General features: G+C 36.7%; 1 protein-coding gene across 2 annotated transcripts; it reads right to left on the reverse strand.

Annotated features, from left to right (window-relative positions):
- Window positions 1–314: 314 nt before the first annotated feature.
- im:7154036 (fermitin family homolog 3) lies at window positions 315–22,229 on the reverse strand. 2 transcript variants are annotated; one of them, XM_036579983.1, is made up of 15 exons: window positions 22,089–22,229; window positions 18,679–18,803; window positions 16,585–16,818; window positions 14,285–14,401; window positions 11,980–12,148; window positions 10,111–10,213; window positions 8,738–8,845; window positions 8,121–8,249; window positions 6,540–6,586; window positions 6,320–6,444; window positions 4,137–4,243; window positions 2,636–2,851; window positions 1,863–1,987; window positions 1,502–1,643; window positions 315–1,308 (listed from the first exon to the last, which is right to left on the reverse strand). In XM_036579983.1, the coding sequence occupies exons 2-15, from the start codon at window positions 18,800–18,802 to the stop codon at window positions 1,129–1,131; spliced, it is 1,926 nt and encodes a 641-aa protein (XP_036435876.1). In that variant the 5' UTR covers window position 18,803; window positions 22,089–22,229; the 3' UTR covers window positions 315–1,128. The 2 variants fall into 2 exon arrangements, with proteins under 2 accessions (XP_036435876.1, XP_036435877.1); XM_036579984.1 differs by lacking the exon at window positions 22,089–22,229 and adding an exon at window positions 21,906–22,079.
- Between the last annotated feature and the right edge of the window lie 762 nt (window positions 22,230–22,991).

Genomic DNA, 22,991 nt, shown 5'->3' on the forward strand with positions numbered 1-22,991 from the left:
GGCTGATCACTTTAAGAATCCACTGAAACATCTACAGGACAAATATTTAAGCCTATCTTAATTTTAAAGACCTGTATTTGGACTCGTTGCTTGATTTATTAATGTGAGTGGTGCCTTACATCTTACTCTGCAGATGAGTAAACCTTGGAGTACCCCACTGTTCATTGTTGTTCATTCTAAGTTTGTGGATAGATCTTGAGATTAGATGAGAACATGCTTGTCTCTTAGCCAATGACAAATCGTTTTAACCAAAACGCAGGTGCAGTTTATTGCAATCCTTCTCTTAGTCACACAGAGCAATTTAACACTGACTCTTAACCCAGCACTTCCTGGTTTTATTCACAATTGCATGCTGACAACACTTTCAAGATCGCTGCCAAAAAAGTGACAATGTAGCTGATACTCTATAGTCCACATTACTCCACAAAACTCATGACTATCCAAAATAGATAATCAATAGTGTTCCATTGTACGGGTCACACAAAACGTCAACCTTTTGGATACAGCAAGTGTACTGTTCCTCTTAAGCAGTGTTAGCATGCATACTCTTAAAAAGGCCCTGTATACTACAGTCATATAATAATGACATTTGCTTGGGTTTATACATCAAGAACGGTCATAATTCATTTTTGCACAACTATTTTCAAACCTCTTTTTATCCCTTAGAAATAAACGAGATGTTGTCTGTAAGACTGATACACATAAATGACCTCTGCTCTGACTGGATGCTCTGTATTCAAACAGCAGTCTGGGCTGAAACACCTTATAACTTGACCAGAATATGTACTTGTGACACAAGTACACAGTGAATTTAAAAGGGGCTGTTTTTGTAGCTTCATTTCCACATATGGACAGTATGGATTGGGAAGTGAATGGTACATTTTTAAACTAGCAGTTTTTTACATACTATATTAAATTTTCATTTCAAAGAAGAGAGGAAAATCCATTAGATTCTCCATGGTACGGGTTCATTAGCTCTTGTCATTTTTTGGCAGTTATAAGCAAATTGTCTTAAATGTGGATTGTCTCTTGGAGATTCAGGATCATAAACTTCTTCATGGGGATGTTTGGACCATTTTCAGGACAGGAGTCTCTCTAGTCTTTCTCCACTTCGGGGTGTAAGTTCTCTCAGATAGCATCGTGGCCTCCTGTCAGTTTGTGGAAGAGCTCCTCATTCAGTGTATCGTTTTGCTCACGGTTCCGGGTGGACATGAAGATGTAGCCGCCGATGTACTCATGCACGATCTTACAGTCCGCTGTCACGCAGCTGAAGGCGATGTTCACGTTACCATTAAACTCAATGGCGACCTGAAACCCAAGGCAGAAATGAATAAACAGGACATTGTCAACCACAGAGGTTTACTTCAGAGAAAGAACAGTATTGCCAACATGGAGAAAGAGAAAACAGGAGAAAGACAGCTTTCTGTATGTAGTTTTTTGATGAAGCTTCCAGTTATATAGAATGAAAAAACTGATGTTCAGTCAAGCACATGCAGCACACCTGTTTAATGTCCCAGTTGACGTTCCACTGTCTCATCGTGTTGTACCTCCACGTCTTCACAACTTCCTCCACAGTCAGGTCAATGCGGATCAGGCGGTTGTTGGCAATGCCCATCACCTCGTCTTTACGGCAACCTTTAAACCTGCTCACATGGACCAAGAGGCAAATTAAAGTGATGGTAAATATCAAATTCTTATCAGATTTACTCCCATTCACCGCCCAAAAGGTACAGAGGCTGAAAATGCCTAACCTCTCATTTATGGGTTGAAACTTTGGCTGGCAATTGGGCTTAGATAGCAGTAAAGAATATTCCACAATTTGGTGGAACACTAGTATGGGCAACATAAGCTTATGAGCTTACCTGACCACAAAATAGGAAATTCCAAAGTCAGGCAGAGCTTGCCATATCTGCAGGAACTTCAGGAGGGCATCTGTTAGAGAAAGCTGTGCCACATTCTGATAGGCCTCCAGAATGCGAGGGGTCAGCTGAACAAGAAAAAGGGGGTAGAGACATTTACAATGGGTATACCTACAAATTCAACAAAACAGATGTCTTAGAAGGGGAATCTACGAATTTTCCACAATTTCAGTGTAATTAAATAGTTGAGATGTAAACAAAGTCATTCAGAATGGTTAAATGAAATTAGTCATTCTAGAGAAACTTAACAAGTCAGAATTGTTCACAGCGGTGGTGATAGGAAGCAGATGCCTGATGCCTTAGACTTTGTTTCACATTAATCTGTTGGCCTAAAATGTTATTTTCCTTTGTTTTATTTTTTAAATCAGTTTTACTGCTATTTTACCATCATTGACATTACATGTAAAAATGCAGAGGATGTGTGTAGGGTCACTGCTGGATATGGATAGTAAATAAAATAACTATTTTTGCTATGTAGACTTTGAAACCCCTGGTTTTTGTCCCCACCACTGGAAAGAGATACTGGCTGTTAAGTTTATCTACAAGGCACCGTTTCACATCAGTCCACTCTGAATGACGTTGCTTACATCTCAGCAATTGAATTATACATAAAGTTGCTATAATCCGTGGAATTCCCATTTAACTAAAATGTCTGAATGAAATCAACTGAAGCAACTTTCTCAGAAGTGAATGTTGCCACGGGCATTGGATGCTACCTGTTTGGGCTTGTACTTCTTCTGGTAGCGAGGAGAGACGAGGCTGTGTGTGTTGATGCTGTCATCACTCTGGACTGCCTTACTGCCCGGCGTGGTCCTCTGCATTGCTAAGAAGGACTGAATACTCTGGACCTCGCTGGGGAAAGAGGCGTCAGCCAGTGTCTTTCCCTTGGAGGCTAAACGGCATGCAGCCATCCATTTGCTGTACTGCTGCTCCTGCACAGAAAGAGAAAAGCAAAAAGGAGCCCTTCATACCAGGCATACAAGAGCTTTAACTGTAAACAGCCTACTTTAGTCAATGGACATTTTTTAAAATTAATTATTATTTAATTCAGAGTAGCATCACGGCAAAGCATCTGCAAGAGCTAATTGTCCTTCAGCTGGTCCATTCAATAGCCTTTGCAAACTTTTTGTTCTGTTGGCTTTGCTTTGGTCCCCTTCCCCAAGTAGATGAATCTGATGATTGCAAGTGCATTGAAAGAGTATTTAAAGAAGATCAAAACTTGGTGAAAGACGTGTCTTCTGAGGATGTAAGTGAATGATCTACTGTTGTCATCACATCTTCATCAATATAACGCTGATATTAATCACTGGCACATCATGTTGATTTATCAGTCCATTCAGGCTTTAGCAGGAACTTCAGTGTTTGTATAGAAGTCATATGCTGAGTTCCTCTTAGAGTCTGTCTAAAAAGCATGTTTTCTAAATGCTGTGCATTGACTTTAAAATAAATAATAAACAAGAACTGATGGTGTTCATTTTAAAGACCGTAACTTTTTTTTCTAAAAGTATTCATATAAACAATTAAAAACATAACTGTGTTCCGAATACTGCTTTTCAAAATATAACGTGAACTGAATACAGATATTTCATTTCATTATTAGTTTTTTTTCTTGACACTGGTATTCCATTATATCCCAACCAAAAACAAGCTGATTATTTACTAATAAAGCCTGGCTGCGTGGGTCAGAGCACTACCCTGCTAGCTTAGTCCTTCTATTTTTCTTTTTTTTGCTCATCAGCTTCTGTATATGTAAACTCTGGTCATCAGACCATGTGGAAAAACTAAGCTTTTCACAAAGATTCTTCACATTAGCGCCGCTATAAACAGAGATTAGAAACAGGAACAAAATTTGTGCTAAAGAGAAATGAAAAAATACTTTCAACTGTTCTAGTAAAATTCAGTAAAAATGTAAATAATGCTAATACTTTGTTGTGGTTAATTGTCATAAATTTGTTATATTATTTTCTCAGCACATTGCTCTGGAATTTTGTCTTGTAGACCATCCCAGTCGCTCTGCACTATAATACTGTCTTTCTTCTGCATGGCTTCTCTATAAGCTTCACTTAAGTTGGCTATATTAGTTCCCTGTAATCATTATTAATCTATTACCTTTTAACAAGCGCATGTTTAGTGATTTATGAGTTGTGCAGTACTACTGATCAGTGAGCTTGAATTATTTGTAATAAAACCTGAACAGAGATCATGAATGGCACTCACATTGTCACAGCGCAGATAGACCTCATTCATGCCCTCAGGTTCAGGAATCAGCAGCCTGATACAAAACTTCTGGGCAGCCACGCTCACATCAGGAGCCACCTCGCAGCCTGAAAAAGAAGCAGTATTAGCGTGTGTGTGTGTGTGTGTTTGATGAGTCCAGGTTCAAATGTCCTCTGACAGAGTGTGTGTGAGCACAGTTCTTATGAAGGCATGTTCATTGGGCCTGTATTTGAGTGTGTACTGTGCATATATACTCCCATTCAAACATCTGGAATTACTGCTTTTTAATACGACCAATTTAGTTACAGAAAAGTATTCTAAAATGTTACTTCTGTGTTGTATTTTGTACCTAATAATGCACCCTGCTTTTTCAGTGAGAGACAGGTCTGGACTGCAGGCACTCTGATTACACAGCCATGCTGTTGCAACATGAAGAACGTGGCTTGTCGGTGTCATGTTCAAATAAGCAAGGACAATAGTTCACTTCACTTGTTCAGGCTCAACCTTTATCTCTCTGCTCACCATTTCAAACATCTTGGTTAATCAACCATCCAAGGTAACATTAGCCATTTGAATTTTCCTGCCAGACTGTAACTGCTGCATCATTTAAGGTGAAACAAAAAATTGGAAGCTGGCGATGAGAAGCTAACTTTAGCTTCCTCCAATGTAGGCCAACAAAACTTCTTTTCCAGTCTTTTCCAGTTCTGTGAGCAAAGTGTTTTCACATTTATGGTTACAATTTTTAAGAATATCATATATTATGTGAAATAGAACCACAGAAACAATTCTGGGTATCACACATTTTATAATGTTAAATCTTACTGTATTTAATTCACAGTGTGTATCGTCTCATGACCCGCCTCCCTTTAAAAAAAGAACATTAACTTTCTTATCGTGACACCCCTACTATGTACTATGTAGTACTACTGTAGTACTATGTAGCCTACTGTATGTACCTTGAGTTAATGAAAAATGAAACATACATACAAACTAGGGTCAAACTAGGGACCTTCCAGGCCAAAGCACTGCAGAAATTTGTGTATACCCTCATCTAACAACAGTTGTATGCAAAAGTTTGAACCCTGTCAAATGACATGTTTTGTTTACTGATCATTTGTTCATGATTTTCTAAATTAGTTAACACGTCATCTACACTGATCAAATTTGGCATTTTGCAAATTTTTGTGGACAATATCTATTAATTTGTGGGGTTTAACATATTAGAAAAAAATTAATATAAATATTAAAATGTGACATAACTTCTGAACAGGCCACATTTTATGCCTTATTACTATATTAGATTCAGCAAATAAACTGTTATTGTGCATTAAACATGCAGAAGTGTGTTGTCTGTGGAGGATGTGTATTTGTTGTCACTTAGAAAAGCAGCAAGTGTAATTTGACTGGGGTGACCTAACTTTTGCATACAACTACTAACTGTCTTCAAATCATCACTACAGTGGAGAAAGTGGATTACACAAACACATAAATAACTCATCAGATCTCAATCTAGATGGCTATCTAGAGTTTACCATCTTCTCTCTGGCTCAAAGGGTAAAACTTTTGTCTCTGACTTCCAGTTTGTGCTGATCAAAGATAGAATTGCTGTTCTCTTTAATATTTTCTTCAGCGACTGAATTAGCTTGCTTGGTTGCATTTATTAGCCTATAGATCAGCAGCTAGCAGTCAAAACTTGTTGACAGCACAGGGATTGTACTACAATGGTTGTATTACACAGTTGTGAAATGCATGCTGGGTATTGTAGTGAGAGAACACTGGTGAACAAAAACATTAAACAGAAATGTAAAATCGATGGGGCTGAGAAAAACAGCGCTGCGCTACAGAATACTGCACAACACGACAAACAACATATTAAACGAAACTAGATTTAGGCCAGAATGCCCTTTTCATCGCTGTCTAAAAAAACAATTATCTCAGTTTTTTGCAGCATTTAGTTTCCTGCATAATTCAGACTCAGAAGTTGTCCTTTACATTGTGTGAAAATTTCATGATCCATGGAGCAACAGAAATGCTTCAATATTGCTTTGAGTAAAATCTCTGTACATTAACGTACAGCTGAGAGTGAAGAACGTTTTGGCCCTCTCTTGTAAAGCTACCATTTTGGAGATACTTGTCTTTCTTTCGACAGCAGCCTTTAACACCCAAATCAATGATAAACAGACCTTTGAGGTTCATCTGCTGTATTGGCTCCTTGCAGCTTTCTTCTTTACTCTTATAGTAGGAAATGGACGTGTCCTTGAAGGTGAACCAGAACTGCTTATATTTCTTAAGCGTCTGTTTCTTTGGCCTGAAGAGATATAAATATCATTTAATACACTGCTACGAGTTTAATCCACTGTGTGTGTGTATGTGTACTTTTGCCTGTACTTGTCTGTATCTTACCTGAAAATCTTCAGATAGTCATGCAGCTCTGGCGCTGTCATTGTTTCCTGAAACAAAATGTGAACATGACTCAAAGACAAAATCGACCCACTTTTTGTCTCAAACACCTGCATGCTTAGTGTAACCATTTTACTGCATTTACCACTAGAGTTCATTAGGCTCAGATCTAAAAGTAGGACATTTTACTTTGAAATGTAACAGAGTAAAACTCAAATTCTTATGTAGTTAAACATGTTCATGTAGCACATGCTTTTGGTTACTTTCTTGCTTTCCCATTGCAATCTCATCTGTGAGTTTTGACAGCTATCTGACAGATATTATCTAAGATTGAAAGACTGTTTGTCTATTATTATTTTTTTCTAAAGTGTTTGTTCTGTTGCTAAGTTGTGTGTATAAGTTACAGAACTCACACTAATATTATTTTTATCACTCTGTTGGTGTGATGGCACTATTTTGAAGCGTGTACATAACTCACAGTTTGAGCTAGCCAGACTAAAGTGCAGCCTCCACACAGCGGCATTAGTTTAAACACATTGTTGGACCTAAGCTGCTGAAGCTAAACAATGAGAGGAGACCAAACCCACGTGTATGGATCATTCTACTGAATTGGTTTAAAGTCAGAGTTCAAAACCCATTTCAGACTTTTAATAGACTGAGACTTTGTCATTTAGCTTGATCACTGAGTGACCCTATACCTAAATTATGTTTATTTTATTAAAACAAGTGTCTAAACATTCCACTCTGTCACAACCAAAACAATCATAACACTATAGAAACTTTACCAAATGTTTGTAGTTATAACTTTAGATCATTTTGAGCAGAACTCAAAAACACTAGACAATACATGACTAGCAACCACAGCTTTGAAAACACATAAAATCAAATCATAATATTTTTAATTAAACACAAAAAAGCTTACTGAAGTATGTGTTTAGTAACAATTCTTTAATGTTACAAACTGATTTTCAGATTTTGGGACACATTTACTTCGAAACAATGGGATCTAACTGCTCACCATGTGGCCATGAGGGACAGGGATGCAGTCTCACTTCCTGCTCTAAAATACAGGAGTGTGACTAAAATTAGGCTCTGCCTCTAGACTAGAACTCTGTATTTTGGTACTGACATGAAAACATGGGACAGCATTTTTTTTATTTAAAGGTTTTTGTATTTAAAAATTAAACTAATGATAAGTCTATTTCTTAAATGATAAATTTTTCACTTAAAAAAATCAAAAGGATTTTAAAATATACATAAAAATGACAAAAAATATAAGTATTGTTCTCACAAGTTGAAATTTAGGGGTTAGGGTTTGGGACAGACACATTTTGTATATTTAGCTTATTATCTCAATTAATGCCTTGAGTTTGAATAGATCCTAACATAATCCTTACAAGTATCTAAGTTCTAAATACCTTTTATACTTTATCTAAGGTCTAAATAAATATATATTTTTTTTTATTTGAAACCACTGTTTGTAAAGTAATTCAGTAGAATGCTCCATATATTAAAACATTTCTTTTTTGGAACGTTTATTCACGGATTCATCAAAAAACATACTGGACATTTGTTCATACGCACCAACATCTCATCTGCACTCGTCTCTGCCTCCATCTTGACCTCCAGGCATTGCAAGGCAGAGTCCAGATCATCCATGGCTGGACAAGATGCCACCAGCTGCTCCGTCGTGGAAACCTTTCCTATGTGGTACTGGATGGTTACACACACATGCAAAATGTTAAGCTTAGAGAATAATTATGTGTTAGATTAAACACACCCATCCCTTCATGCCATGATCCTGCAGCACAAGGAACAATATCCCTTCCCAAATACTTCATACAGTTACATCATTTGTACTTTTTGTGGAACTGAAAGAACCCATTCCATTAAAAATCCCACTTATTTAAACACAGGATTATGAGTATGTAAACAGTGAAACAGAAGGTTTAAAATGTATCAATCACTCCCCCTAAACAAATCTATACAAAGTCTGGTCTGGTCTGGAGAAGCTAAATTATCTCACAACATATTATTAACTTCACTCCAACGCGATGCTCTCATTAGTTACTATATTATGCTAATTTGTATTTGTTCTAATGTTACATCATGTTATTTTAAATGCAAACCTGTACATACTGCCCAGATAAATGGTTTTAAACAATTTTCTTGGCAGGACTTTTGCACAGCACTGTGTTTACCTGGAGGGCAGCGAAGAGCATCATCTCCTCCTCTGTGCAGTCAATCTCCTCCAGCAGAATGGCCCATTTGGCCTGCTCATACAGCTGAGTCAGACGCACAGCATCGAACTGTACGTTCAGAAACATAAACATTACAGGATCAGAGCTCTAAAGGAAAGCTGAAGAGAGAATTAATCACTGTGCTTCTCTACAACTACACCCAATCATCTGAGCTGTGGTGATAAAAAAGCAGATCAACAGCCTTTGATACAGCTGCATTGATTTAAAAGTCTACACTAACATTATGTTGATAATGATAAAACACGGATCCTGAGCCTTTCAGTGCCCTGCATATACACACTGCCTGATGCCTGAGTTTTTGTTTTATGATACATTGGATATTTTGTCCTAGCACATAGACTAAAAATTGCTATTATCAACATTACATATAAAAACTCGGAAAACACATGTAGGTTCACTGATCATTTTGGATAGGACATAAAATGGCGACCACTAGTTCCAATCACCACCACGGTAAAGAAATCATAGAAATCAATTTCATATCAAACCACTCTGAATGACTTTGTTTACACACTGTTAATTATTGCCAGGATTTCACAATATTGTATTCATCATTTTAATAAAAAAATAAGTATTTTATATTGGCAATTCAGATTTTGGTGTTTTAAAAACTTTTAAACATTTTGTGTTTTTTTAAAGCTGGAACAGTTATTGACAAAAGATTTATTATTTTGCCATTTGTGGGTTTTCAAATGATACAAAAGTGTCAAATGTGTGCAAATAATAAGCACATTTAAAGTGTCTGTAAAATGTCTATTTGCATTTCAAAAAATGCTTACTTGAGATATTCTGTGCATATACAGTGCAAGATGTGACTAAATATGCTTGTTGATATTGCTTTCGAATTTTATATCTTAAAACTTCGCTATTTTTATTTTATTTAATGTTTGAGAATATTAACATATTTATAGGTTCGATAATAAAAGTCATTTTTATCATATGTAAAGTTACAGTAAATCACTGGCTACTGAGCTGCATTACTTTTACAGTTGTTCTGTAAAAATACAGGAGGTATACAGCAGAATGCAGCTATATCACATTGATTTTGTGATGCAGGCTATAAAGGTACAGTATAGTACAGTAAATTATGGTGAAAGTAAAGCAACTAATAGCCAATACGTTTTGTAAAGTGCATCTAAACAGTTTATTTATCTAGAGATCCTGAAAAATCAGTGGAATTCCTCTTGTACTGTATAATTTTTGTAGCATATCTTAAACCAAAGAGGGAGATACACACCCCTAGTAGGAAGGCACTGCATGAGCAATCTGCTCATACTACATGAAAATGTGGTAGGCTTTCTTTGTCAACTCACCTGAGGCGCAAGGTCATGGAAGCTGTAGTATTTATAGCGCAAAAATAGTTTATCATTTTCCTTCAATCCCTGCTGCAGAAGAGAACGAGAAGAGTCGAGCCACCTGAGGACAGACAAAACAGTGTGAGTGCACAATGCATTAATAATGCATGATATAAGCCAACTGTACAAGACACTCAGCAAAATGCTAATGGAAAACAGTGACATGGAAAAAAGCTAGTCAGAAAGCCATCCGAGCAAAATGAGCACAGATCTTGTATCATCCTGTATGTTGTCATGTTTATGTTGTCTTTTCGGCCCTAGATCAGATATATATCTGATTCGTGCCCATACGACTTTAGAACGATCAGATCGGAATTCATTCTTTTTTTTTTCATTGCGCATGCACCATCGTTCAGCGTTCACATGGCAGCAGCACCTAACCTGAAGTTAAAGCTGCATTCACATTAGTAGACTGAAGTGGCACAAATCTGAAGTTAGTACCATTAAATGGGGCAAAAGCATCTGACCCTTTTTCGCCTTTGTCACAATAATGAACAGCAGTGAGCGGTTCAGAGCATATTGTCTTTACAATGAAGGACTGTTCTGCTGGTTTGTTTGTTGTTCATTACAAATGTGGTTCATTTATGTGATGTTATTGCTTCATTTACATTAATAACAGATTCGATTCACTTACCTACGCAAAAGTGAACCATCCAGTTAGATCAGATCTGAGCCAAAAATCTGAATCGAGCAATGGGGCTTGTAAAAGGCTATGTTCAGGCTGAAGTGACACAAATCTGATTTGTGCTCTAATGTGAAAACATCTGTTTTTTTAGAGCTGTGTGGACACACAAATCTGATCTCTTCCAATCCGACCTGACCCACTTTCATATGTGGTCCTAGATCAGACACATATCCGATTTGTAGCCAGGCAATCTTAATAAAAACGTTCAGACCAGAATTCCTTTTTTTTTACTTTGTGCACCATCATTCAGCGTTAACCTGAAGTTAGTGCCAGTAAATGATGCAAAAGCTATGGATCTGACCATTTTTTGCCTTAGTCTTTCTCTGACGCTGCATTTACTCTGCTCCGGTATGTCAACACACCATAACGTGTACCATTCATTTTTGAAAGAAAGTGTCGGTCCCATCAGATACAGATTTGAGCAAATAATACAAATGTGATTGATTGCAACTAACTACAAAAGAATGTGAGTAATCGTGATTAATTATTTGAATCAGCTGACATAAAATGAATGAATGGGTGAATGAACAAATGAACAGAAATAATAAAATATTAAAATAATGGGAATAACAAAAAATGTGATGCACTGAATTGACTTGATTCAAATGTGTTCATCAATTCCACATGAATAAAATGTATCATCAAAATATATCAACACAATTATTGTTAAATGTACAGTTGTATGCAAAAGTTCAGGCACCTCGATCAAATGACGTTTTGTTGATTTTCTGAGTGAAAAAAGTACACAATAAGTACACTTCTATATACATGCACAGTTACTCTTTTTGCTAAATTTAACATTCTAAGAAAAAAAGGTGGCCGATTATCCAGAATCTTAAACTCATTGAATAAAAAGAAATTGTGCACTCAAATTTGCAGAAAAAGTGTGCTCTCTGTAGAGGATTTATTAAGCTATTTTCACTTAGAAAATCAACAAAACATGTCATTTGACCAGGGTGCTTAAACTTTTCCACATGGCTGTAAACAAACTGAAAGACAGAGCTGTGTTGAGAGTGTGTAGTGATGATGTGCACAGTTAAACAAGTAAAACTCAGGGTATCACTTTAGAAAATACTGTAACACTTTTGGTCTTGTAAGCATCTTTCAATCATACAATTTTACACACTTTTTTTTTCACCAACCTGCCGTTAACTTGTGCCTTGTCCACCTTAGTGGTGGGCCGGTACATCTTAGCGATGGTCTCCGGAGGTGGGGCTGGCTGGCTGACTGACAGCATCTTGTATACATTCTCCATCTGAGGAGACTCGGCGAAGAATGCAGGCATGCCATTGGCCAGCTTGACGATGGAACCTGTAGTTACAAAACGCACAGCTAAGTCAATCACACCCCTTACATATGAAGTGTAATACTGTCACATGACTTAATAAATCTCCAAATCTCCAATCTGCAATTCTAGAGTTTTTTTAACAACATCACACTAAATGTAAGTATACAGTACTGTGCAAAACTTTTAGGCACCTGCAAAAATTATATCAAAAAACAATTTAATAGGGCTTTTGTGTGTATATTTGCTCAGTAAAAACTCTAATATTAGAATAAATACAAATAATATTAACACAATACGAATAAGTAAGTGAGCCCCATCATTTCAGACCTTAGACTGTGGCTACTACAGAGCATCCCGTTCTACTGGCAATGCTTTTCTATAGAGATTATATGAGCTGTGTGTGCACAACTGAATGCAATGGGTGTTTAAATACTTCAGGACATATAAAGTTCCATCACATATAGGTGTACAATTACATACTATAGCCCACCTGCCAGCATGCTCAATTTATCAGGCCCCTTCTACCTCATTTATCACTGGTCAGTTTCTGGACCACTGGTTACAGGCTCAAAAACAAATACCAAGGAAACCAAAAAAGCACACACACGCTTTTTACTGATATGCACAACATATGTGCTTAAACCTTCTGCTTCCCTGCTGCACTGGAAAAAATGGTGCTTCAAATTAATATAGCCCAAATGTGTGAACTGGCTGCACATGAAAAAAAATGTGTTACATCAGTGCTGTTCTGGCCAAATGAAGTAAACTGAAATTCAGCAATTGTGCTGATGTAGCATACTGTATACATTTTATTCAAACACAGCCACTTGACACATTGCATTAATTAAATTAAAAATTTTTTGGTGTAGTTCTAGGAGACATCCAGTACACTAACCATAATGATGCTAACCACAGCATAGTACACTCTGACTGTAGATATTGTTTGAGATTTTGATTGTTTTGAGCTTTACCTGCCAATATAGCCTGCATAATTTAGCCCAGTGTGTTGACTTTTCTGTGCTGCCCATTTAAACAGGCTACCAAAAGGTTTTGCTAAGTAAAATAGCTAGCGGCTAAATGGCCCTCATACAAAACAGAAAAAGTCTCCCAAATGGAGCACTTACATTACATCACACCATGAAAACTATGCAAACAACACAACAATATGCATCTTGCATATTGTGCGAAAGTATGTAGATGTGCTATAAATTTCATAACTTCATGGGTGTCTGATATTCAAATGATGATCAGAGTGGAAAGCAAGCTGCAAGATCACATAAAGCACAGCGCTTGGGACAATTTAAATATGCACACGCTCAGGCAAGGTTCTACTCGATGTTTAAAAAGGCTTGTGAAATGATGTGTATTGCTATACGACACATTGCATTTCACTGCAATTTATGCAAATTATTCCATCCTATGAAAACTTTCTCTGAAGTTTGTACTTCATATAATTCAATCTTTTTTACTGAAGCAAGACAGACTGCAAAATACTCAAATCAACATTCAAAAAATTTTAGCCTTGTATACAATACTGTGCAAAATTTCCAGTCAAAGCGGCCATGAAGTACAAGTTATTTATTTTTAGTGTCAGAAAAAAAGAAGAAAACAGAATTAACTTACACTAAAAGGCAGTTTTGACTGGAAATTCAAAAAGGAAGTAAAAAGGTCTTTGACTTTTGCACAGCACTGTGTTTATTTGTAAAGTAGACAAACAACATTCAAATAACAAACTTGGGCCTCAGTGTGCCGATATTTTTAAACCTAAAAATACTGTGATATTAAACCATTTTTTTTCTTCTATCCTTAGCATGGGGCCTCAGATTTTGCAAGTTTGTAATTATTACTGTGCTCAATATGTTTCAGGTAATTTATGCAAAATTCTACAGGTTTCCATCATCCACCTTTCTACTTCTATTACAGGCATGAACAGTGGCATATTGAGCACTGTTGAACTTTTCATCACAAGTCAAGGGTGGCCATCCAAAAATACCCAGCCAAGACCAGTTCTGCAGTCACTAATTACTGATTAAGGGAGGGAAGGCTAACACAAATCATGCATCAACAGTGTCTAAAAGTGGAGCTAGTGGTTTCTAATTGAGTGGATGATGAGTGCAGTTATGTTTACCATGCTTTCTGTTCTGAAAAAGGAAATGTACCTGTTGGTAGTGGCGCAGAAGTGATATCAAACACCTCCTGCTCATCATCCTTTTGCTTTTTCTTCTTCTTCTCTTCAGCAGGCCTGAGAAGCGATAGCTCTTCTGGGTGACGGATATCTGAGTGATAGAGTCATCAGGGGGAAGAAGAAAAAACTGAGAAATGTCACGTGCGCTGGGCAGGCAAATCTAAAAACTCCAACAGCAAATTAACAATCGCCAAAAACTGCAATAATGGGATTTTCCCAATAATCTTTACAAGTTTATACATGTTTGATAAGAACTGGAACATTCCTACAGATCAGGGGTAAAGGTCTGAATTTCCCATGACACAGAATGCTTCAGTAGACTTGACTGAATGCAAGTGATGAAGTATTGTATGCTATACACTTCCATTCCTGTCCTGCTGGGCTGAAGTCCAGCACATTTTGATCATTTCCCAGCTTTAAGGCACCTACTAAATCTGGTGAGGTATGGAATGATTTGGTGAAAAATCTAATTTATAGTTTTACACTTACCCCAAGGTTTCATCTATACCTTTCATCTACAGTGGGTGCTCTCAGCATTCAGCTACATGGTTAGGTTTTGTATAGTTTTTATAGTTAAAAGTAAATCATACTGTGTCCTAAATGACACTGACAAGTCTGTGTGACCTTAATACAGACCTGCATACAGCTTGAGCAGGTGTGGGAAAAGTTTTGGGGATGTATTTATGGAAAAGAATCGGGTGACTATTGACTTAAGTTGGGTGCTAGCCATGTTAGAGTCATACCTCCAGGGCTAAACTAAAGAAGCAAAATTTAGACACCAAACATTTCTTGGCAGATTGACTACATCTGGATTAAGTTGAAAACGGTATATGTTTGATTTTTCACCGAACCATTCCTTTAACTGTGTTATAGGCATTTTAGACTTGGGAAATGACCAAACCTGCATATTCCAGGTATTGTACCTAGAGCATACAATACTGATCAATTGCATCCAGTCAGTTTTGTGTTGTGGAAAATGTGTTGTGTTTTACACCTGATCTGTAGGATTTCCCTATCACTCTTACTTAACTCTCACACATGCTTAGATACTATTCATGGTTTTTTTTTCCACCACGGAAGGTTCTGTAATGTATTTTGTGAGAAATATGACTTGCTAGTTCTTAATGGGATATGAATGGGATAAAATATGTGTAGTTTCCCTAAATTACCAAAGATAGCCAGTATTGAAATGCCTTGGCGTATATATATGTGCTATGCGAGAGGCCCAACACTCAATGACAATAACAACACAGTCTACTACCATGTCAATTGAAGTGGTTTCATAACATTTAAATGATTCAAATAAGGCTTCTATTACTACTATTAAAGTTCACTCCTCAATAATTACTTGCCAAACATGTAAACACTACAGGTATAGTATGGCATGCTATTCTTGCTTTTTATTAATATCAGAAATATTTTAACAATGTGTTACTAATACTAATAAAAAATTGAGATGTGACATAAAAAATTGGCTTCAAACATGCCAAAATTCCACTTCTCCTAGTAGGAGAGCATTAGCATATTTGCAAGATTACACTTCTCACTATAAAAATATGGCTTTTTCAATTCATTTTAATGTGAGAAACTAGTTTTACTTGTAGAAATTGCATTTTACATTTGTGCTAACTTTCACTAGATCGGTTTCCTAACTGTTCAAAATGCATACTTACATATAATAAATGCAGTTGATTGCAAAGGTTTGGCCACCCTTGGTCAAATTAAGTTGTTGTAAGTTGGCTGCCTGTAGAGCAGGTATGTCAAACTGGGGACCTTCCAGGCCAAAGTGCTGCGGAGATTAACGCTTACCCTCATCTAACACTCTGAATTCAGTTCATGAAGACCTTGCTAATGAGCTGATGAGTTGAATCAGGTGTGTTTAATGAGGCAGTGTGCTGAAGTCTGCAGTGGAGCCTGGAGTCTGACACGTGTTGTAAAGGATGTGTTAACTTATTTTCAACATGTCATTTGACCAGGGGTGTTCAAATCTTTGCATTCAGCTGTACATATAAAAGAGTTCCTAAATGTAAAAGGGAAAACATTCTTGTCTTACGTGTAAGAACTGAAGAGTTTGATTATGAAACTTTCAAATGTCCACTAGAAAAAAATAATTTAAATAGATTACTAATAACATTTTTACATGTTCAAATGGAATTTCTGACATCAAAAACAGTTGAATAAAAGCTAAATTGGTTTTCCATTTATTTCAGGTTTGAATGGTCAGCAGTCACCTAAACGACAGTATCCCTGCAGGTAAAACAGGGCTGTACTCACTAAGGAGCTTGCAGATGCCCATGACAGTGCGGAACACGGGGCTGGAGAAGCAGGCGCGGAGTCTGAGGGTGACTCCATTGGGCATGACCAGCTGTAGGGGCTTGTGCTGGGGCGTGAGGCAGAGGCGGGCGTCAGCGTGGATTCCACATTTATCCAGCGTCCACGCTGGCTTCAGCAGCCACTGCTGTTTCTGCTCCCACCACAAAGCGTGATCAGACCAGTCCTTCTTAATCTCTGCAGCACAACAGAGAACATGTTACTAAAGTCATGGATATCTCTGGCTCTAACAGGTAAGGTGTAATTTGAAATTAATCATTTCTCACTCATTACTGTTCTGTGTATAGTGTTCTTTTGCAGAAAGAAAACATATACCATTCTACACTTCAAACTGTGATTCCACAGTAAAATAAATAAATAAATAAAAGTAACAAAGTATTCAGACCTTGTTTATGTTATGATTTATTTAAACCCAGTGCATTAATTGAGATAGTAATAAGCTAAATATGTTTAAAATCCTCATTAATAGTCTCAGTTTTGTGAAAATAATTCTTACTTTTTTTTTTTGAAAAACTTTAGAATATTTGGATTTATTATGTGTTTAATTTTTAAATAAAAATGCGGCCCACATTTTCATTTTACTACCGAAACATACAGAATCTTATTCCATGGGCAGAGCTTTATTTTAGCCACACCCCTGTATTTTAGAGCAGGAAGAGAGGCTGCATCCCTGTCCCTCATGATCACATGGTGCGCAGTTAGATCCCATTTTTTTTAGTGTGTCCCGAAGCTTGAAAATCAGTGTGTAACATTAAGAATTGTCACTACTAAAACACATATTTTATACAATTAAGTAAACTTTTTTGTGTATTAATGAAAACTATTATTATGATTTTATGTGTGTACAGCTGTTCAAAACTGGCTAGCGCTTTTGAGTTATGCTTTAAAGTAGCTATTGCTATCATTATTGTTTCGTTAGTGACAAAATAGAATGTTGGATACAATGTATGTTTATTTTAATAAAATAAACATAAATAAGGCATAGAGTCACTCAAAGCAGAAGTTTGGGTGTCCTTGATCAAATTTCATGTTTGTTGATTTTTAAGTGAAATAAGTTAAATTCTGCACATTTTAATGCACAGTTATTGTTTATTTGCTGAACTGAACATATTGGAATATGTAAAACGTGGCCTGTGCAAAAGTTATAGCACAATATTCCAATGCATAAAACCCAGCAAATAAATAGAAATTGTGCCCTAAAAATTGCAGAAATATATATGATATATATCCTTTTTTGAACATCCTTAACCCGAGTTCTGAGAACTGGCCCCAAGTGACCCCCACTGCAATGGGTTTTAAAAAATACCAGCTCATGTGTGCTATTCATGTTCATTATGCACATACTGGTCTAAAAGACTGCGGTCAGTAAAAATAAATTTGTTTCAGAACCCACACCGAAAATATCATAGTGATTGACGTAAAAATAAGTAAACTTTGAATGTGCACTGGGCCACTAATGGGGAAACTCTCTGAAACTGCTTTCCATCTATGTTAACTCGTAGAAGTTGCAATTATCACTGTCAGTTGCAATTTTGATATTCATTCTGACATTTTGTAGCTCATTAAACAAGCAGACATACATTAATACACAGTAATACATTAATAAACAGTTTTATTATGATTTAATATCTAATATTAATATCTAATAATACAAATATATAATATTTGATATAGTTATGATTTAATTTGATTTACAAACTGATCTTCAGTATATAGTCTCGCACTGTGAAATAAACAATGAAAATATAAAAATATATAGTATGAAACTTATTAAATTCTTATTTTTTATTATTTCAACATGTTAAATTCAGCAAATAACAGTAATTGTGCATTAAAATGTGCAGAATTGTGTCCTCTGTTTCACTTAGACATGTACTTTGACCAGGGGTGCCCAAACTTTTGTATACAACTGTACATTAATGTTGCTGCTTCTCTGGAAAATTGGTGACTAGTGCCATTTACCATGATAAAAACATTGAGCTTTTGAATAGTTAAACGTGTGTCTGCAAGTCTTTGGACAAGCTATTTGAGTCTCACGTGTTTTTTCCACAACTTTGAGGATGACGCCTCCGATGTGGAGGTCAGAGGTGACACTGATTTTGAGAGGCGGAGCCTCTGCTCCCAGTTCCTCTACACTGACGGACAGGTCCCACACTGCCATGCTGTGGAACAAGAACACACACAACCACACAGAAAGAAAGAAGGCAGAGAACAGTGACTTTCACTTGTTTCACTTTTTAAAAGATTTTAAGTCTAATATACATATTTGACTATAACAAATGGTCACTTTCCTGTTAAGGTTAAGGTTAAAGTTAACATAAGGTTCATAGTTTTAAGTTATTACTGTGCTACTGAGCTGCTGTAGAATTATGCTCAGCAGTAGGTTACTGGCCACTTGCACTTACAGCCAACAACAACATGACTAGACAGTTAACTGAGGCCTGTAAGCAAGATGCACACACAGTGGAATTGAGGCAGGGGGGAGACAACATGAAGACAGAGAGTAAACAAGTAAAACAATATGCAAATAGATGATGCCAGGAGCCAATGGGAAAGATGTGGAGTTTTACTTAACAACATTAGATGACAACTCACTGAATTTCACTGAAACAACACAACTGACTCAGAGCAATTTCATTTTTTGAGTGATGCACTGAATTAGATAAGGAGGTCAACATTGGGACAAAGTTCTGCTTGCTGTGAATCTTTCTGCTTCATCATCATGTCATGCAATCTGTTAGTAGGGCTGGGCAATATGATGACATTGTATCATTATATTGTGATAAATTACATTACGATATGCTTTCCTGAGAATATCACAGAGGTGGGTAAAATAGCCTAAATCAATACTCAAATAAAAGTATTGATACTTGGGTGAAATAATGACACAACTACAGGTAAAAGTACCATCCCACAAAAGTATCTTCCCACCTTCAGCACAGGAACTGAAGACTTGGCTATTCTTCTGTTCTTGTTTGGGGTCCTTTTGGACTAATATAAAATGCTAAAGCTCCAGAGACAGAGGTGTGACCAATCACAAAGCAGTTCACCACTAAAACATAATTTAATTAAAAAACACACACAAAAAAAATAATAATAATTAACGCCCTAAACGGCCAGGGCCCGCCAGAGGTGGTGACAAATCACAAATCCCCAAAGTTTTATTACACACTTCTATAACCTAAGAACAGCTCAGCCAGTTCGCATTAAAGTACCTGTAGTTACTGAATAATAAGCTTTAGTATGTAATAAGCCTGGGATTTTATAGGATTAAGTACATGTACCTGAGTCAAGGTACCTAATTATTACCCATCTCTGGTGTATTGTGAATATCATGAATAGTTAAAGAACACTGACCACCTGCATTTCATTACAAAAAGAACATAATTAGTCCTATTTAACTAATTTAGTGGAGTGCTTTGGATAAAAATTACTGTATTTATAGTTTTTGAGAGCATTTTTAAGAAATGTGGTGTTGCTGGTGTGCAGAAGTGGGTAGTAATTACTTACATTTAAGTATATGTACTTCAGTAAAATATTGCTCTCCTGAGTGTTTTCAAATCATAAGACTTTTACATCTACTCAAGTATATTACTGAGTAAATGAAACTACTTTTTACTCAGATACATTTTAGCCATTCAAATTCAGTTTTTCCTTTTTGTGTTTCATTTCACTCGTTAGTGACAACGTCTGTTCTGCTATGTGATTGGTCACACCTCTGATTTTGGGAATTTAGCATTTTATTTTAGACCAAAAAAATCCCAAAAGAAAAAGAATAGAGCTGTACAGTCTTCAGTTCCAATAGTGATAGATGCTGGATTTACTATGAAGTTCTGTCTTCAAGTATCCTAATTTTATTGTTTACTTATTTATTTATTTTTATTATTTATTCATTTATTTATTATTTTTGCATCATCGCCCACCCTAGCATGCAAAGGTAGAGAAGTACAGATAAACTGTATTTAAAGCTGCACTATGTAAGATTTGGGGATTTGGAGACCCCTCTGGTGGAAACGTGTAATTGCATGCAATGTGCAGAAGAACATTATGTGACATTGGTTGTGCTTCAAACCCCTTACCTAAGCAGTTGAATCTGATGATTGCGAGTGCATTAAAACAGCATTCAAAGAGAATTCAGTCAAAACTTGGTGAAGGATGTGTCTCCCAAGGATGTAAGTGTATTATCTACTATTCATCAGTGCAATGCTGATTTTGCATTTGAGACCTGAACATTGAGCCGGAGCCTCTTTTTGAGTCTCTCTGTGTAACGGTAACATGTATGTATGATATGGTCCGAAAAACTCTCACAGCAGCTCACACACACTATCTTTCCTTCTGACTCAGTAATGCTCCATCTTTCATTTCTGACAAACAAATCTTACATAGTGCAGCTTCCAGTGAAAGTATGCATGATCATAGTTGTGAACACTTTTAAGTACAGTTGTCTGCTAAAGTTTGGGGCGACCGTAGTTAAATTATGTGTTCTGTTGATTTGCTAAGTGAAAATAAGTTAGCATATCTTCTACAGAGAACACACTTCTGCACATTTTAATACATAATTACTGGAAAAAATTTAAAAGCTAAAATGTGGCCTGTGCAAAGGTTATGGCACATTTTATATTTTATATATTGTTTTTTATGTATTACATTTTTATTTTGTTTTTTTTCCAACTTTGTGTACTAAATTTTGCAGAAAGAATTCAATATTTAAGTGTGTTCCTGTAGAGCTTTTGTTTACTTTTTTTAGCACATAAAATCAACAAAACATGTAATTTGATTGGGGGTGTTCAAACCCTTGCATACAACTGTATGTTTTTTCTCTTAGTACAAATAATCAACTTCAGCACATATGAATCTTCCAAAACAACACTTAATATACTACAGTAACAAAGCACAATTATTTGATTATTTCCACCTGACATCATGCATCAAGCCCTTTCAGATGTTTTGAGGGAAGCCTGTTTAACTGGGTTCCACCAGGGGTGGAAAATACTTTGTTACTGTTAAGAAGTATTATTTGTACTTTACTTGATTATAATTGAAATTGAACACTTGTACTTTTACTCAATTACATTGCCCAGAGAAAGAAACACACTTTTCACTCTGTGACGTACTTTTTCCCACCTCTGCTGCCCCCACATGAAACATATTCACATTCTTCTACGATTTGGAGCTGTTAGCAAAAATCAAGTCAAAAATCAAGTCAAAATCAAGTCTGTATTCAAGGATTTTATACCAGCCTCATTAGAGGCCCTCTGACCTACCAGTTCGGTTACATGAGCCAACTTTAAACAAGGACCACGAGAGCAGGCCCCATCCATGAGGCTGAAGTCGAGGCCAGACCCTAGTTTTATCCTCCACATGACTTTAACCAACCACACATACACACACTCACAAATACCATAACTTCTCCCGCCCTTCCGACACTCTCTTTTTGTCTTTCTTACCTTGTTTGTGGTACTCAACAATCACGTTTAGCAGACTACGCCCTTAGTCTCTGCCACTGTCTCTCTCTCTCTCTCACTTTCTCTCTCTCTCGCTCTCTCTCTCTCTCTCTCTCTCTCTCTCTCTCCCCCACAGCTTGTGACTCTGCTGTCACTTCCTCCAGCCTGTCTCACTCACCCGTTAAGGTTTCACTAGGCCTGTGAAGTGACTGTTCCTCTTTTTAGCTTATTTCTTAAGCCTTTTGACTCTGCATAGAATATAGTTTCTTTTCCTCTTACTGAGATGCATCCTGTTTTGCCTTGTTTGCTTCGTGATCAGCTTTAAAAGAGAAATTAGAACAGTTGGGGCCCCACATTTGACCTCACACCAATACAATGATAAAGAAGTGATGAAATGCTATCAAATACACTCTACAAGACAAAGGAGTCATAAAAGTGATGAAGAAGTGCCAGGAAAAACCTATGAATAATATAACAGGGGTGGGGGGATTACACAGATAAGTGGTGAATTGTGAAGAACTGTAGCTTATCAATGAAAATTATGATGAAATGAAGAGCTGGAACTGAAAAAAGCAGACAGTGCCCTCTCTTGGACAGAGTTTGTAACTACCACACAAATCTGTGAACATTGCCACACGTTCACTTGTCTATTAAAGGGCCTGTATTGTGGAAAGAGACTGATGTAATATGGAAAAACCAACACATCAACATGTATCTGCCTATTTAGCCCACAGCAGTTTAGCTCCACTCATTCAGGCTGAAGTTACACTATATGGCCAAAAGTATGTGGACACCCCTCCTAATTACTCTTCAGGAATTTCAGCCAAACCCAGGTTGCTAACAGGTGTATACAATCAAGCACATAGCCATGTAATCTCCACAGACAAACACTGGCAGCTCAGTGAC

Source organism: Colossoma macropomum, unplaced genomic scaffold (genome assembly GCF_904425465.1).
Source record: "Colossoma macropomum unplaced genomic scaffold, Colossoma_macropomum, whole genome shotgun sequence".
NCBI lineage: Eukaryota > Metazoa > Chordata > Actinopteri > Characiformes > Serrasalmidae > Colossoma > Colossoma macropomum.